This window comes from Lissotriton helveticus, chromosome 3_1 (assembly GCF_964261635.1).
Source record: "Lissotriton helveticus chromosome 3_1, aLisHel1.1, whole genome shotgun sequence".
NCBI lineage: Eukaryota > Metazoa > Chordata > Amphibia > Caudata > Salamandridae > Lissotriton > Lissotriton helveticus.
In genome coordinates, this window is record NC_136061.1 from 1,237,245,387 (window position 1) to 1,237,263,239 (window position 17,853).

General features: G+C 43.9%; 1 protein-coding gene across 2 annotated transcripts in view; it reads left to right on the plus strand.

Annotated features, from left to right (window-relative positions):
• LOC144823403 (ceramide kinase-like protein) overlaps positions 1-17,853 on the plus strand; it is a 534,328-nt gene that overhangs the window by 194,696 nt on the left and 321,779 nt on the right. For both annotated transcript variants that reach the window (XM_078681879.1, XM_078681880.1), the window contains exon 6: positions 12,087-12,155. In XM_078681879.1, coding sequence (XP_078538005.1) covers positions 12,136-12,155 — 20 coding nt within the window. In that variant the 5' untranslated portion in view covers positions 12,087-12,135. The remainder of the gene's footprint in view (positions 1-12,086; positions 12,156-17,853) is intronic.

The following is a 17,853-nucleotide window of genomic DNA, read 5'->3' on the forward strand; positions in this document are numbered from 1 at the left end:
TCATCAGTGATGTCATCAGTAATGTCAAATGAGATGTCATCAGTGATGTCATCAGTGATGTCATTTGAGATGTCATCAGTGATGTCATTTGAGATGTCATCAGTGATGTCATCAGTGATGTCATTTGAGATGTCATCAGTGATGTCATCAGTGATGTCACTGACCATGTCATGAATGATGTAATATGTGACATGATCAGCAGTGGATTGCGGGTGCGCGATATATAGTTAGTACAACTAACTATATATGGAATTTCAATGGTTTTGTGTGAGTAAAATAAGGTTTTTTAAATGCTAATTCCTAACTATATATGGTCTATAACCTATGGTTTTTTCAGTGAATATATATATATATGTGTATATATGTATATATATGTGTATATATGTATATATATATATGTATATATGTATATTTATCGTTTGTAGCAGTGCCATTCTCCCCCTTCACCAGGGATAGAAGGGGGAGAATGGCACTGCTACAAACGAAATAAATCGTTAATCTGAGGTCTGTGAGAGTGGGCGTGTTATTTTTGGCGTCTTGGTGAAGGATATATATGTATATATATATATATATATATATATATATATGTATATATATGTATATATGTATATATATATTCTGCTCCAATTCAGGTTGTGCTTGAGGCTGTCAGATGTGGGCGGTCTGGACAGGGCTACTGGACACCCCCGTAATTTTCGAACACACTCACTTTATCAAAGAAAGAATGTCCAGACCTCGTGGATATTTGAAATTAGGTCAATATAATGACAAAACCCGACGCGTTTCGGCTTTACGCCTTCCCCGTGAGCAAGGCGTAAGCCTAAACGCATCGGGTTTTGTCATTAAATTGACCTAATTTCAAATATCCACGAGCGTCTGGACATTCTTTCTTTGATTTAAAAAAAAAAAAATATATATATATATGTATATATGTATATATATATATATATATATATATATATTATATATATATATATATATATATATATATATATATATATATATTTGAGCAAATGCCAAAAGGCTTCACGGGGTCACTGCAGCTTGCCAGCCATCCGGCCTCTTAATCACAACACACTGCCGCTCCAGATTTAAAATGTAGCCGACGCGTTTCGAGGGCGTTCCCTCTTCTTCTTGGGCTTAGGAACATGAAGTGTTGCACAGACTCAGTTCATTATTTTGTTTTATTTGCATACATCGCCATCCATTGGGTCTCTTGGGTCACATGGCATTTTCAGGTATGCTGGGATCTGTAGTCCTTGAACCGAGGATACTTTCTTGCCTGAGTGGGTGTGCTTCACTCCAAGTTACTTTTCTGTAGTCCTTTCAGTAAGGTCCGGAATTGCAGGAAGTGTTCATTTCCTAGTGTGCAAACTGTAACTGTTAATTGTCGGATGGGTTCCGACATCAGCCTGTCTCATTTGAGATGTAGCTCCCCGTCGCGGTAAGGTGCCGCGTGAAATATGTTTGAGCAAATGCCAAAAGGCTTCACGGGGTCACTGCCTCTTTAATCACAACACACTGCCGCTCCAGATTAAAAATGTAGCCGACGCATTTCGAGGGCGTTCCCTCTTCTTCTTGGGTTTAGGCACATGAAGTGTTGCACAGACTCGGTTCATTATTTTGTTTTATTTGCATACATCGCAATCCATTGTCATGTGAACAAGGCTCCGTTGAGCCGAAACGTCTTTGACTTTTTTCTGCTATTAAAAACTACAGCACCTAACTGGTCCGTGTCCGTGTACTGCTTGCCGGCTGGTGAGAATCCTGAGTGCATCGGGAAGCGGAGTGAATAATATATATATATATATATATATATATATATATATATATATATATCAATCAAACACTCCTTTTTTTCGTATTCACGAAAGACAGAGAAACGGACACTTGCTTTTCTTCTGGAAGCTGGTATTTATTTTTCGAATTTTCTCGTGAACTGCCATGTGCTATCTCCAGACGCGTTTCGGCGAGCGCAGCCGCCTTGCTCACTGGAACTTAAGTGTTAAGTGACCCAACGTTTTTTATATATATTTTAAACACACCAACCACCAATCCTGTGATAGGAGGTCACATGGTTGATACACCTACATGGAAGAAAGACTTTTGCATCCACATATGTATCAATACAAACACTGGCAGGGACCAAATGTGAATTTGCAAAAACAGTAAAATAATATCTGTATAAATACATAGGAACCAAAATTATAACATTGACGCTCATTTGTGATAACAAGTATTCAACATGTATGCACAATAATACATACCAATATTGATACATGGTATCAAGAACAAAAACATTAATAACTGCACAATGCAAATTTAATTATCGAATAGACTTAAACCATGAAAATTATAATCACTGTTTTTTTTAAACATCATGACGTGTGCCAAAAAGGTTCCTGTATTAAGAAAATTCTCACAAAGGGTCCATACCCTATTTAAACAGTGACCTACTAAAGTGCATGTGAAAAAGTGCAAATAGATATAACTAAAAATAGTGATTTAATATATCAGCAAAATCACTTTTAGTCCAACCCTACATTAATCTAACATGACACCGGACAATCCTGTTATGTCCAAACTAACCCAGCCGGGTAGAATGTCAAAGGGTTGAACAGTTGGGGCGGGAGAGGGACACAGAAGAAAAACCAAACTAGAATACAAGAATTGATTTGAATAAGTAGTGGAAATGATTTCATTGGATTACAATGCATACCATTTGAACTATATGGAATACCGCCATGAAGTAGAGATTGAAAGAAAAAAATCATCATACTGTTGGTCAACAACTTATTCAATTAGGTGCTTGTTCTTTCCAGTCTTCATCCAAACAATAAATAGTTAGTGCAAGTGTGCCAATAAATACCATAAAACCAATCATACATAAAACAGCGTCTCATAAATTCATGGTAACATGCATATAAACTGACCACAGGGCCAACTAAAAATCATCCAGATAAAAAGACTAAAAAGATTATATTAATAAATAGTTACAACCAGATATCAAATTCATATATATACACACATATAAAAGGATACTTGAAACCCAAGATGAAAAAAATGTGTACAAATTGCCCTATAAATAATGATGTAGATCCTCACAAATGTTCAGACCTCTCGGGCTCTTGGAATCCAATTCTATTATGTATTTGGTTTCCAATTGTCTGAGGGTCTTTTCCCTATTGCCTCCTCTCTTGTTCGGTAAGACACTGTTGATCACAAAATATTGTAGAACATTCAGATTATTATTGTGTTCTGTCCTGACGTGTCGGGCAACTGGGTATGTTGGATCAGCATTGACTGTGGCTTTCAAGTGCTGCAAAATCCGTGCATGTACCTGAAGTTTTGTGCTTCCTACATATCTAAGGCCGCATATGCATTTTAAAACATAAACGGCATAGTCGGTTTTACATGTATAGTGTCCTTTCAATGGAATTGGAACCTCTGAGAAAGCATTCACATAGGAATTAGTGTTGATACCAAACTTACACGCTCTACATGTACTGCACTTAAAAAAGCCCTTTTTCGAAGACAGCCAATTGCTTTTTATGTATAATTCTGGGCTGGTTTTAACAAGGTCACTACGCATGGAGTGCGCCTTGCGATAAGTAAAATTGGGTTTGCATGGTAATATTTCATGTAGAACAGCATCGGTTAGAACTATCGGCCACTGGGTGCTTATAATTCGTTTGATAGATTGTGATTGTCTGCTAAAAGTTGTAATAAATCTGCAAGGATCTGCAGGTTTAGGTTCCTCATTGGAACCTGTCTTGACTACACCCTCTTCCGTGTCATTGGATTCTGACACTATTTTGAGCATCTTGGACCTATCTTTACGATTAGCCTTTTTCATGGCTTGGTCCAATTTGTACGAATCATAGCCGCGTTCCAATAGTCTGCCTTTGGCAGCTGTTTGTGCTTCCAATAAGGCAGCCTCCGTACTGAATGCTCTGCGGATGCGCAAGAACTCTCCATATGGCAGACTAGCAATAGTATGGTGGGGATGTGCACTGGAGTCATGTAGTAGCGTGTTACCAGCGGTTGGTTTTCTATATAGGCTAGTCTGGATCGTGTTGTCAACAATGTCTACTTTGATGTCTAAAAAGGTAGTAGTTCTCAGATCTATGTGGGATGTGAATTGAAGATTTGATTCATTCGAATTTATCACTTCCACAAATGCTTGTGCCTCCGCCTCATTGCCTCTCCAGATCATAAAAACATCATCAATGTATCTCCACATATGTACAACATGCTGTTCAAAAAGTGCCCTTTGCTTGCTTTTGAGGACATGCTCCTCCCACCAGCCTACATGTAAACAAGCAAAACTGGGGGAGAAGCATGCCCCCATTGCCACTCCCTGTTTTTGTCTATACACCCTGCCATCAAACATAAACATATTGTTGGAAAGGCACCATTGTATCATTGCTAGTAGCATTTTGTTATGTTGGTACATGTCTGAATTTCTGTGCCTCAGATACAATTCTACAGCATGGAGCCCATCACTATGCCTGATGCAGGTATATAGTGAGACTATATCCAAAGTTAAAAACAAGTAGTCATTGGCCCACTGTACATTATGCAATTTGGATAAGAAGTCCTTGGAATCCTGTGTAAAAGATGGCGATGCAGTTACATATTCTTGAAGGAAAAAGTCTACATATCTGGACGTGCAATCTAATGAGCTATTGATGGCTGATGTTATAGGTCTTCCCACCAATGGATCTAAGCCTTTGTGCACCTTGGGCATTAAATAAAAGGTCGGGAGGGTAGGATGTTCCTTAAATAGAAACTTGAATTCTTCTTTGCTAATCAGCCCCTCTCGCTGCCATTTCATCAATTCGTGTTTGTAATCCCCATTGATCTTTTTGACTGTGGCTCCATTACTAGGCTCATAACATTGTGCATCATTGAGATGCCTGAAGGTTTCCGTCCTGTAGGCTTCCTTTTTCCAAAGAACAATGTTGCCACCCTTGTCAGAGTTATTTATTAATACAGTATCGTTGTTCTAATATATATATATCAGAACCCCTCCACAGCGCAGAAGGAAGCAGCCACATGAGAAAAGCTTTATTAGACGGCAGTTTAGGGCATAATGCATTTCGGCTGTGAAGCCTTCATCGGATGCCTGCTGCTCACCAAAGTCACGACCATGCCTCCGCTTTTAATGTTCCTGCAGTGCTCTCATAATAAAGTGCAGGCACCTTCCCCAACCATGTGATCATTCACCCGCGGCAGCACGGTAGGTACTGCAACTCCCAGGATGCAACACACCTGGGCCGGTGGTATGTGGGGGAATCGTAAAATATCCACTAATGTAATGGTGTCCTGCAGGTCAAGGCGGGTGATGCCAGGCGAAATGAAGTCTTTAAGCCTCCCTGGGTCCCGCATACGTTACAACCTTCCAGCCAAAAGTCCTGCATGCCAAGAGTCGAATACAGTGAACCGAACTCCGTCGTGAAGTCACAATCTGCCAAGGCAGCGGCCTCTGCCAGACTGATGCTTTCAGGTGGGCTGGCGTAAATCCATTATCATGGAAAAAAAAGAAAACAGCAGCCGCAGACGCCAGAATTACTGCCAGCCAACTTGTGTAACGGGCAGTAGTGGCTCCTGGAGGGAGTGCTGCGGGGCGGTGGGGCGGGGCAGGGTGGTGGGTAGTAAACTACGGCATACGGATGAACAGATTTAACGAACTAAATAAATGAATAAAACTAATTACATTTGTATTTGTATTTGTACTGGGTTTTATATCGCGCCAACTCACCGACAGGTCTCAAAGCGCTCCTAACCAAGTGCAGCAACAAGAAGCAAGATGACTATAGAGAGATTCTAAATTACCAGATGCTAGGAAGTAAATGCGTCTTTGAAGAGTAGAGTCTTCAAAGACTTCCTGAAGTGGAGGAGGTTGGGCTCTCTACGGAGCACCTCCGGTAGCTTATTCCAGATGATCGGAGCCTGAACTGAAAAAGATCTGCCTCCTTTAGTTGCCAGCTTGAAGCGTGGACAAGACAGCAGGAAAGAACCGGAGGAACGTAGGGCACGCTTGGGTTTGTATAATTCAAGCCTCTCTTTTATATAGGCTGGCGCCTGTCCATGGATTGCTTTGTGACAGATGCACATGCTCTTGAACTCAACTCTTTGCACCACAGGCAACCAATGAAGCCTGTAGAGCAAGGGGGAAGCATGAGTCCGCCTTGGCACACCAAATATCAGGCGTGCTGCGTCATTCAGAGTAACCTGAAGACGGTTGGATAGATTTTTTGGGAGGCCAAGATATAGCGCATTGCCATAATCGATTCTCGACACTATTGTGGCTGAGACAATGGTTCGCAGCATATTCCATGAGAGTAGGGGAACGAGCTTCCGCAGTTTCCTGATTAGGTTGGTGCAAGAACCAACTACAGCAGACACTTGGTTAGCCATCGAGAGTTCCTGATCAATCTTCATGCCAAGGCTCTTAACGCTAGGACATGGTCTTGGAGTAGGTCCGAGTTCTTGTGGCCAAAACAGATCGCTCCAGGAGGAGGTCGAGGTTGAGACTACGAGAACCTCTGTTTTGTCTGGGTTGATTTTCAGTAAATTGGACGACATCCAGTTCACTGTAAATCGTAATATGTCTTGGGCCGTGGACTGAGCCGATGATGTATTGTCGATACTCAGCAGCAACTGAGTATCGTCGGCATAATTAAAAACTTTACAGTTTATATTTGCCAGGGACTCTATCAGTGGCTGTAAGTACAAATTAAATAGGAGTGGAGAGAGCGCAGAGCCCTGCGGGACTCCGCAAGATAAAACACCCTCACCGGAGACCTGATCTGCTACCTGGATTCTCTGCGTCCTCCCAGATAAAAAGGCTGTTAGCCATTCGAGGGCTCGCTCTCCAATCCCGAGCCGAGCCAGTCTGCCCAGAAGCAATGCATGGCTGACAGTATCAAACGCCGCTGAAAGATCTAATAATATCAGGGCGCTTGGCTTTTTACTGTCAGCCATGCATCTGAGCTCATCCAGTACAGACAGCATTACCAATTCTGTGCTATGGTGGGCACGAAAGCCAGCCTGCCGCTCCTGGAGAAGGTGGTGAGATTCCAGGAGGGATGACAAAGATTTTAGCACGTGCTGTTCCAGCACTTTTGATAGAAATGGCAACTGAGAAATAGGTCTGTAGTTCTTCAAGCTGGATGGATCTGACCCGGGCTTTTTTAATAGGGGTCTGACGCGTGCCTCTTTAAAGGAGGTAGGTAATGCGCCAGTAGCTAGTGAGGTGTTTAGGAGGTGTAGGATCTGATCCTCTAGGATCGGGATTGCTAGTCGGAGGATCTCGGGTGGGCACGGGTCAGCAGGTGAGCCTGACTTGATGGATGTTACAAGTTGTCTCAGGATGGTAGAGTCAATTTCAGGGAAGCAGGTAAAAATAAGGTTTGGGGAATTTAAAGGGGGCGGTTGTTCAATGTGTGAGGCTGGATTATCCTTCTTAATATCGGACACTGCATCACAAATGGCGATTCAGCGAGCGCAATGTAATTTGTTTTATTTATTTATTTAGTTACTTAACTCTGTTTGGCCGTATGCCGTAGTTTACTATCCCCCACCCTGCCCCTCGCCTGCCCCTCCCTCGCCCCGCCCTACCCCGCCCCACCGCCCCACAGCACTCCCTCCAGGTGCCGCTACTGTTTGTTAAAGTGCCTGGAAATATGTGCACACCCTTTCCCATCCAACTGACAGATAAAGCCATGAAGCAAACAACAGAAATGCCTGTAAAGAGAACACGAAGATGAACAGCAACATGAGCCATATTATTGTCAATTTTCGAGACTGATAGCTGCTAAAAGTTGAGATGGCAACAGAGAATTTTCAAGCCTGAGGTTGTCACATTTCTGACGCTCACTTAATTCCTGTGCCCGATTCAGCTCTACATTTTTGCAATTGCTTGGGGCTAGAATGGTCAGTGATTGTCACTTGCCGGCTATGTGTGACCTCATTGAATTAAAACAGAAAGTACTGGGGTATTTATTCTAACAGGTCTGTGAGCAGATGGGATGGTACTATGGACCTTAAAGCTTAAACATTAATGTTTTGGGGGGCATGTAGATATATGGGGCACAGAATCGGTGGGGCCCAGATGTGTGAGAAGGCACTCAGATTTGAAGAGGATCAAAAGGCAAAAGGGGTTAAGATGGTGAAGGAGCCCTCCATATAGACTCGGACACAACCTTCTCAGGGCCACTTTCCACATCTTTAGCATGCTGAGATTCCAATAAAATCCCTCCACACAGGCTCCCTGATGTTTAACATCAACTTCTACCTTATTCTCAAATCAGTAGGAGGAGGCCCTCAAGATGTATTTCCTTCTGGGGGCCTCTTAAAATGGCTTTTCAGGAAGCTTTGCAGGTACAACAGAGGTCTCATCACCTACATTGTAGCACCTGCTGGGGCAGATACATGTTTCAACATGTCCTCCCCCAGCTGTGCGAGCAACTCATGGCCCCTGCCGTGTCTGCCCATCGCTTACCATTTCTTACCCGTTTATCTGCCTTCAAGTATTCCTTTTCCTTTGCGCACTCTTGCACCCTGCTGCTGCCGTGCCCTTTGTCTGCTGCCTGCGGGGGGGGGGGGGGTTAGCTGCCCTCCCCAGTTGCATTCCAAAACTTGAGGAGTGGGGGCACCTGCAAGGTAGATGCAGAGGCCCCTGCTCCGGATTTAATCAGTAGCTCTTAGGCCAGAGTACTGTGCTGAGGTGGCCCCCTGCAGCTCGGCGGCCCCCTGCACACTGCGGGGGGCCTGTGTTACACCACTGGCCCTCCCTCTAGGGTCAGCGGCACCTCCCGGTCGGCAGTAAATTCTCTTTATTATCTAGCTTGCCATGGTCCACAGCTCTCTGGAAGCCAGACTTCTGACAGCACTGTCTGAACACAACTTGAGTGGCTTATTTGGCTCCTTGGCAAACAAGAAAACATCCTCTGTCTGATATTCATCACGCCTATATCCAAGCAAAACCTGGGCCTCCCCCACTTGGCTCTCACTTTTCTGCTTCTTAGTGTTCTTTGGGCAGTCTCTCTTGGGCGGAGGCTCTAAAGTAATTTCAATAGTAGCAGCTCCTGGAGGGAGTGCTGCCGGGCGGTGATGCAGGGTGGGGGAGGGACAGGGTGGGGGTAGTAAATTCCAGATGATGGCCGAACGGATGTAAGTATACAAATAAATACATAAAACGAATTTCGTTGCGCGCACTGCATCACATTTGGTGATGCAGTGTGCGCAACGAAATTCGTTTTATTTATTAAAATGTTTACTTACCTGTAAAACTCCGTAATCCATACATTACTACCCCCCACCCTGCCCCTCCCCCTGCCCACGTCACCGCCCTACAGAAACACCTACTGCCGACCGCTACTGGTAACAGGCTACTTAACACGCCACTGGCCGACGTGATAATACACCAGAACCCCTCCACAGCGCAGAAGGAAGCAGCCACACGAGGAATCCAGGGAAAAGCTTTATTAGACGGCAGTTTAGGGCATAATGCATTTCGGCTGTATATATATATATATATATATTGCCATGTTAGTTACTTACAATGCTTCATAGTGCCATACACCATTCCTTTGAAGCCAGATTTATTGGCACTGCTAATGCTTGTTCAGTCTTAAATGAATTTCTAGTCCGTGCAAATAAAATGGAGATTTCTTTTCAGTAAGGATTGAACTCACCAAAAAGTCGCTCCATGTGCGTATCCTTGCAATAAAGATTGTGTGAAAAGCAGGGTTAAGACGGAGGGTATTCTGCGCATTCTTAAAAGAAAAAAATCCTGGGGTGAGTCATGCACAGGGGGGAAACCTGGACAAAATTTCAGTTGCCGTTATTGGGGACAGATGAAGGGCTCATATAGAAGCAGGTATTAAAACAAAAACAAAGTCATGCTTTTTGTAGTTAATTTGTAGAAAGTGAAAACTTTGCCATCTGCAGAAGGTGTAATACCCAAGTGGAAAAGTACACCCCATTCCACAATAGTCCAAGCACATTTGCGTATATGAAACTTGTAGATGATTTTTTGATTGCATGGGGGTACATTTACCATAGCACAAGATTAAATACATTTTTGTTTGGCGACTGAACTTATGTCTTGCACGTCTCGTGTGCATAAATATCCAGAGTTTAGTGGACCATGTGAAAATAATTGCCCTCACTCTCCCATGAGCCATTGCTCTCTTCGTAAAACCCTACTGTGCCAACACGCATAGTCTGGTACATCTTGTAATAATGCGTGCGCAAAGGTTAATCTTAATTATTTACTGCTCTGAGGCCTTGAGAGTCTCACCTGAGCTGAAGCTTTTCAGTCTTGTTGCCTGGTTCTGACACTGATCAGTGATCCAACATAACCGCATGAAAAGTGCATGCCAGAATTTTTTAAGTGATGTAACTGAACATCCACTCAAGGGTGTGGCACTTTGAAAAGCGTCTTGTATAATAAATAATTCATTTAAACAAGGCGCCGCGACACATTAATGAGGAAGTAAAATAAGCCTGTATGAATTGTTGCCAAATTCCCGCCCTACATTAAGATTATATAATTAATCATACCGATGATCTTTAAATAGTCTGTTAATGGGACAGGGTGTTTATTAAGACTTAACTGCAGAACATTCTTAGATGTACTGAGCGGCAGATGATGGTGAATATAAATCTTTAAAAGGGTATCTCTAGAAATCGGGTATCTACCAAATTTGATCAAAGAACAGCAGAATGCAATCAGCACAGGATGTTACCAATAGTCAGCTGTATCTGTATAGGGATGTAAAAATATATTTAAGTGGATGCCAGTTATTTGATACTTCATCGTTCAGGCAGTTCATGCTGGTCTCTAAATTAAGCAATAAACGCACTTGTTCTTGATACTAATGTCTTTTTCAGTGGATCTATGATGAGATACACATTTGGCGCCCTGTGCACGATTTATTTGCGCAGCATTTTAAACATACAGATTAGCATGTGCTAAAACCAGAAATGGGTAAAAGGCAACAGTTTAACATTTTTATATCAGATCTCAAAACTGTTCACTAGTATCACTAATGAGCACCGAGAAGTTACAGCCGATCTGGCAGCAAAGCATGCTTCTCTCACACACTGAATATCTGCACTACAGATTGCAGAAAGTCAAGTTACCAACACACATAGTACGTGCATAACATGTAGTTGTCGGCAGTGGAGGCCTTTCTACCTGCCCCTACTTCCAATTCAATCCACCCTTCCTGCTTAAGGCAGAAAATGTGGACAGATTTGCCTCAGAAATCTGGAAAATACCCGCAAAATAACCCAGTAGTCTCACGTCTGTGTAATTCAAAACTTGGAAAAACTAGAATTTGGGACAGGTATCGCTGTACCGGATTCTGGAAAACTTGTCATGAGGGCCTGAGTGGAACTAAAGGTACCTGGAAGTACAATTATAATAGTATTATACACACCCTTGTATATACAGTCGGGGTTAGTGGAATTTTTAAATTGTAATTTGCATTTGTGGTGCTAGTCCACATGTTTGTTGATTTATGAATCATCTTACATTTAGAGTCTATGGCTAGAAATGGTTCGAGGAGACAGCTCTGCAACATGTAATTGGCACCACAAACATACATCTGTGAATAGTCAGACATTTGCAGGTAGTTACTCACCCATGAAAATAAACATAAAACTACTCCTGTGAAGTCAGGAGTATGTACTGTAAAAGGCTGGGAAGCGGTGGTGATGGGCAGGTGGTTTCACAACGTGGTAAGTAATGAAGTTTCTCCACTGGGATAAGTATTTTACCCAAGGAACAAAAAAATAATGTATTTGTGCAAATACACATTTTTGCATGAGTAAATTTAAACTATATCGTGCACTGGAAATCTATCACTCCACTGGCCAGGTCGTGGTTGCTGGGGCCTCTATTTGTAAGGAAGTTTACAAAAGACACCTGAAATCTCTGGTAACCATGAACAAGAATGAGCTGTGATCACACTATATACTACAGTTGTTTTCCTTTTGAGTACTTCTCTGTTATAATGATAGCTTTCTGTATATTAAGAAACCAAGTAATTATTTTAATATCTTTGCAGATCTGAGAGCTGCACTTTAACATTTCTACCCGTCAACAACTCACTTCAGATGTCCCAGCCGGATAAAAGGTAGGTTAGACCTAACAGCATCCAGCTGTACAAGACAAACATTTTTGTTGGGGTGAAAATGAATTGAGCAGGACAGCACCCTGTGCATTAACATGTGGCGCCCTGTAAAGTGAAGTTGGCAGGGAATGATGACTTGCTGAGGTGGGATGGGATGTAAACTCAGTGTAAAGGTGTCTAGCCCACTTCTTTTGTGAAGTACAATAACAATGTCTTCTAGCTTCAGCAATTATGTGGTGTCCTAGAACCAAGTGGTATTCTCACTAGAACACCCATATTCTCGATGAGATGTTGAGTGGGTGCAGCGATGTGACAAATGTCGGGTGAAACTACCGCCCATGAACCTGGTGCTCCCTAAAAGTTACTGAGGAAGAAGTGTTAAAGTTTTGCTGACAGTAAGCTCCATTCCACTTCTGCCAATTTGTTATTGGTCTGGTGAACGCACATGTGACCTGCCACACATATTTTGTACTTGCTGGTGTCTGTCATTTGGCTAGAGCAGTATGGATGCTGTGGTGGGTCCTCATGGTAAACATTTATTTATTGGGAACATCCATACTGTATAATCTAGTCTTTCTCCACTAGATAACATCAAGTTGCCCACTGGCTCCTTTAACTCCTCAAACACCAAGAAGGCCCTCCTTGGGGATGAAGATTAGCTTTAACTTAATATCACAACCTCAAAACCTATTTTTCTGCCCTCGCAAACTCCAACCATCCCTACCACTAACTAAATCAGTAGGTCCACCTCCCTGCTGAACTGCCTCCTCATGACTGCACACATTAAAACTGCATCAAGAATTCTTCTTTGACCTCAAACTCATCACCAGACCTCTTTATTATCGAAACCTTGCTCAGTGATGGCCCCCACCAGTCTGCTGTCAGTCCTTTGCACCAGGGTGATGGAAACCTATTTACGAATTGTTGATAGAGGAGAGAAGACATCCTTGCAAAACTCTTCAAAAATGCAAAAAAATATTGAAGGGTTTATCATGACCAGATGTGACTGTTCTTGAACGGTGCTCCCCTTTGTTTCTCCTGCTCATTCCGACTGATATATAACCTACCACCAAACAAAGGTGCCTTAATTGATGCAGTCTCTGGATTTAACCACACCTAGTGTCCTAGGAGATAAACAGCCTGATTCATCAAGCCGAAATCGGCTCGCAAAGGGCCAGATTCTGAGAATCTGGCCCTTTGCGAGCGCTATTTTTGCATTTGGGATTCATCATCCCAAATGCAAAAATCGGTAATAGCGATTTCGCTATTTTGCGAGGAAGTACATTTAAGGAATCTCTATTTGAGATTCCTTAAATGCAATTCATCATCCATTTAAAAATTGCGAATTCGCAATTTCGGCCCGCTATTTACCGCGAGGTCAAACCTCGTGATAAATAGCGAAAACTTAGAAAAATGCTTTTAAAAGCATTTTTCTAAGTTGCATGTTGCACACACACATGTCCTTTGGACATGTGTGTGCGCAACACCTGTTTCAGTTTGCATTAAAGGGGTGCTACAGGGTGTCCTTTGGACACCCCTGGCACCCTTCAAATCGCTATCTTATTTGCGATTAGCTAATTGCTAATCGCAAATAAGGAATACTCCCCATTCATTCCTATGGGCCTTTTGGCCCATAGGAATGCATGGGGAGTTATTCCTTATTTGCGATTAGCAATTTGCTAATCGCAAATAAGGAATGTGTAGGAATCGCATTTCTTCATGCAATTTCTACATGAATCCCGTTTTGCAAGTCCTTAATTGCGATTCCTTATGAATCGCTATTAGGGGCTCGCAAAACGGGAGAATGATGAATCAGGCTGTTAAACCTTTATTTGGACTGACCTGAAATGGCCCATGGAGGACCTAGCAAATCTGCAGGTTCCTGGCTTCTGACAACAAATGTCGGGCTTGCCATACACAGCAGAGCAATCTTGAACATAATATTTCTCCTTCCAGGTATCCATTTTTTTCAAAAAATAATGCTTCCTATGAAATATGTGAGCATTCATGTAATAATAAGAGGTTAAACTCAAAACATTGTTTTAATTGTACAGTGTTAGACCTGGCATCTTTGGCGTGGTTTCCCCCTATCTTTTTGCCTCTACCTCCTGTATTATTGATGCTGTGCTGGATTTCGTTTTTGCTGGTTTAGATGCTTTGGACACTCTGCCACTGCTGATCAGTGTCAGAGTGTAAGTGCCCCCTATGTAAATTGTTATTCTGATTGGATATACATGTTTGGCATATTTGTATCACCATGAAGTCCCTAGTAAAGTGCACTGGGTGTGCCAGGGCTGGTGATGACAAATGCTACTAGTGGGCCTGCAGCACTGATTGTGCCACCCATGGGAGTAGCCCTAAAATGATGTCTCAGGCCTGACACTGCAGTGCCTGTGTACAGTTTAGAACTGCCATGTCCTCCTGGTCAGTGTCCCCACTAACCAGGCCTAACCCTTCCCTTTTTGTGCGCATCAGTCACCCCTATGGAAGGCCCAAGGTACCCCTCTGGGCAGGGTGTAGTGTATGTAAAAGGTAGAGCATGTACTAGTGCAGGTGACATGCTCTGGTAGTGAATGGCAGCCATTTTCGTTTTTCACTATTGTAAGGCTATCTTGCTCCATAGATTAACATGGGGGATGCTGGCTACAGTGGTTAACAACATGTCTTCCCATAGGAACAAGATTGGACATAAGTATCTAGTATCCCTGAACTCAGAATTTAATAACACATCTTTTGGGAAAGGTTGTTTTTAAATCCTGTTTTGGAGAACAGCACTTTTAGAAAGTTGCTGTTCTCTTGCTGACCCTTCTGTGTGCCTTGGTCTGCTTGTGTATTGACTGTCTGGTTTGAGAGTGACAGGGGCTGGGGATTCCCCAGGAGGCTGGCTGAGTCAGCCCTAGGCTGAATGACTGCATTTGCAACTGGAGTGGTGGGAGGAGTTAGCACCTGGGACTGAATAGGGCTGTGCCTGCCTTCCACAATGCTGGCTCCACCTCCTGCTGGGCGGCTGACAACCCTGCCCCTCACTCTGAAAGGAAAGAAGAAGCTAGCAAAACAAAGTACTCAGGAAACACCCAGAACTGGTTCAGACCGGGCTCAGGGCCCACATGCACAGAGAGAACAAAGACTTTGGGGGTATAAGTACAGGACCCCTGACAACCGAAAATTAGATAATCCTGGAATCAAGAAGGAACCTCTGCCCAGGAGAAAGCTGAAACTGAAGAAGGAAGACTGTCCTGCTGTAGCTCTGCTGGACTGACCTGCTGTTGCTTTGCTGCCAAGGAGAGGGGAAGGACTTTGCTTTGTGCTGTGTCCCCTTGCTTGAAGGAATTTCCAAGGGCCTGAGAAGAGCTGGCTCCCTGTTCTGAAGTCCCAGGAACAAAAGGACTTCACCCTCAGCTTCCCTGAACTCTGCTGAGAGAGATCTGTCCTTCCTAGAGTGCTTGATCCAGTTGTGGGGCCTCTGGAAGTTGTACCTGTGCTGGGAAGCTTGAAACTAAGCTTGAGAGACTTTTGAAACTGAAAAGTGTCGCATCGCTCGCTTGCGGAGCGCATCCCCGACAGTGCGAGAAGTTTCCCGCCGCTACGGAGGTCGAGATAGTCGCAGCGCCTGACGCCGCTCCTTCGCCTGCGGGACGCACCAGACCGGTGCGGGAAAGTCGAACATCGCTGCGAGTGTCGTCGCAGAGCCTGTCGTCGCTGGGTGAAATCGCCGCACCGCTTGCTTGCGGACCGCATCACGTCGCTGCGAGCATCATCGCAGAACCATCGTATCGAGGAGCTGCGAGAGAGAGGATCACCGCTGGACCACGCATCGTCGCCCCAGAGATCGTCGCAGCCCCTACGAGATCGACGCATCGTGCCTTTGCGAGAACAAACTTCCTACGGAACCTACGCACCGGAATCCATACAAGTGGCCTTCCTCCCCATACAGACCGGATTTGTCGCAACACGCCCGCTGCTGCAGCGGGGCTGTTGCATCGCCTCCCCAGGGTCTCAGGAGCAACGCATCGCTTGTTTTCCACCGCACCAGCTTCTGCTTTTGGAACTTTGTTGCAACTAAAAGGTACTGTGAGTAAACGTGACGCAACTGTGAACTTTTCACGCATCAGTAGAGAATTCTATCGCAACGTAGAGAATTCTATCGCAACCTAAAGAATTTTAACGCAACCGTAAGAACTCTTTTGACTGTGTATGTTGGATTTTTGTCGTTTTGGTTTTGTGTAGTTTAGATTAAATACCTTTATTTTTCTAAACTGTTGTGGAGTCAGTTTGTGGTGTTTTCACTGTGTTACTGTGAGTGTTGGTACAAATACTTTACGCATTGCCTCTGGTTAGCCTAGACTGCTCGTGCCAAGCTACCTAGAGGGTGAGCAGGGGTTATCTCAGAGGGTTATCTCCTTGCCCTGACTAGAAGCAAGGGTCCCTATTTGGACAGTGGTACCTACCTCTGCCAACTAGAGACCCCCAGATCTAACATTGGTGGTCAGGCGGTGGAATTTGAACTTGTATTTGTACTTGACCCACAGTAATTGGTGTACATCACTAGTGAGTTCAGACCACTACGCCACCGCATACTACTGGTTTTTGATTTTTGATTCTATTTTTGAGTAACTCTTCAAACCATCATTGCTGCAAAAGGAAAGGCACTCAGTGAAGGGGCACAAGGAGAATGGGAGTTTGTCATTGAGGATTTGTACTCCTACCCAGCAAGACAGCTTAAGCACTTCTGCCAGAAATTTGGGTGCCCCGCAAAAGGCGCCAGGAAAGAGGAGCTGCAGAAAATCTTGAAGGCCCATTGGGAGGCACAAGAGGGAAATGATGCTGTGGATGTGGAAAATAGTTTTCAAGGCACAGATCTGCCAGTGGGCAGAGTAGGCTCAAGAGCTGGCAGCAATCATTCCAGCAGGGGCCTCACCCCAGAAGAGTTACAAGAAAATCAGAGAGTAAGAGAATATGAGTTGGAAGTTCTGAAAATGAAAATGAAGCAATTGGAAATGGATAAAGAAAGAGAAAAGGCGGCAGAGGAGAGCAAAAGTGCCCGCGCCTTGGAGGAAAAGAAATTGCTTTTGGCTCATGAGTTGAGCATGAGAGAACTGGATCTTAAAGCCAAGGAGGTGGATGCCAGTTCAAATGGTGGCAGCGCGCAGCCAGTGCATGGGGGTAAAGTATATATTCCCAAGGACCTGGTGCAGAATTACCATAGGAGTGAGGATATTTATGCCTGGTTCACTTCGTATGAGATTGCATTGAGGATGAATGGTGTGCCTGAACAGCATTGGGGGGCGGGCCTGTGGAAACATTTTGAGGCTTCTAGGAAGAGTGCTCTAGAGCCCTTAGAGATGGCAGGTGCCATGACCTACCCCAATATGAAGGAGGCCTTATGTCTCAGGTATGGCCTTACTCCAGAGCAGTATAGACTGCAGTTTAGAAACTCCAAGAAGAGAGAGTCTGAGACTTGGATGGAATGTGTGAATCAGTACTCACGTGCACTGGAAGGTTGGATGAAGGGCAGTAAGGTAACTGATTTTAAGGGGTTGTTGCATTTAATCAGTTGGGAGCACTTGAGTAGTCTTTGTTTTCCAGAGCTGCGCCAGCATCTTTTAGACAGCAAGCTGACAGACCCCATTGAGCTTGCTAAGGAGGCGGACTGCTGGACCAGTACCAGGGTCCACAGAGGAATTGTGGGTACCACAGCCAA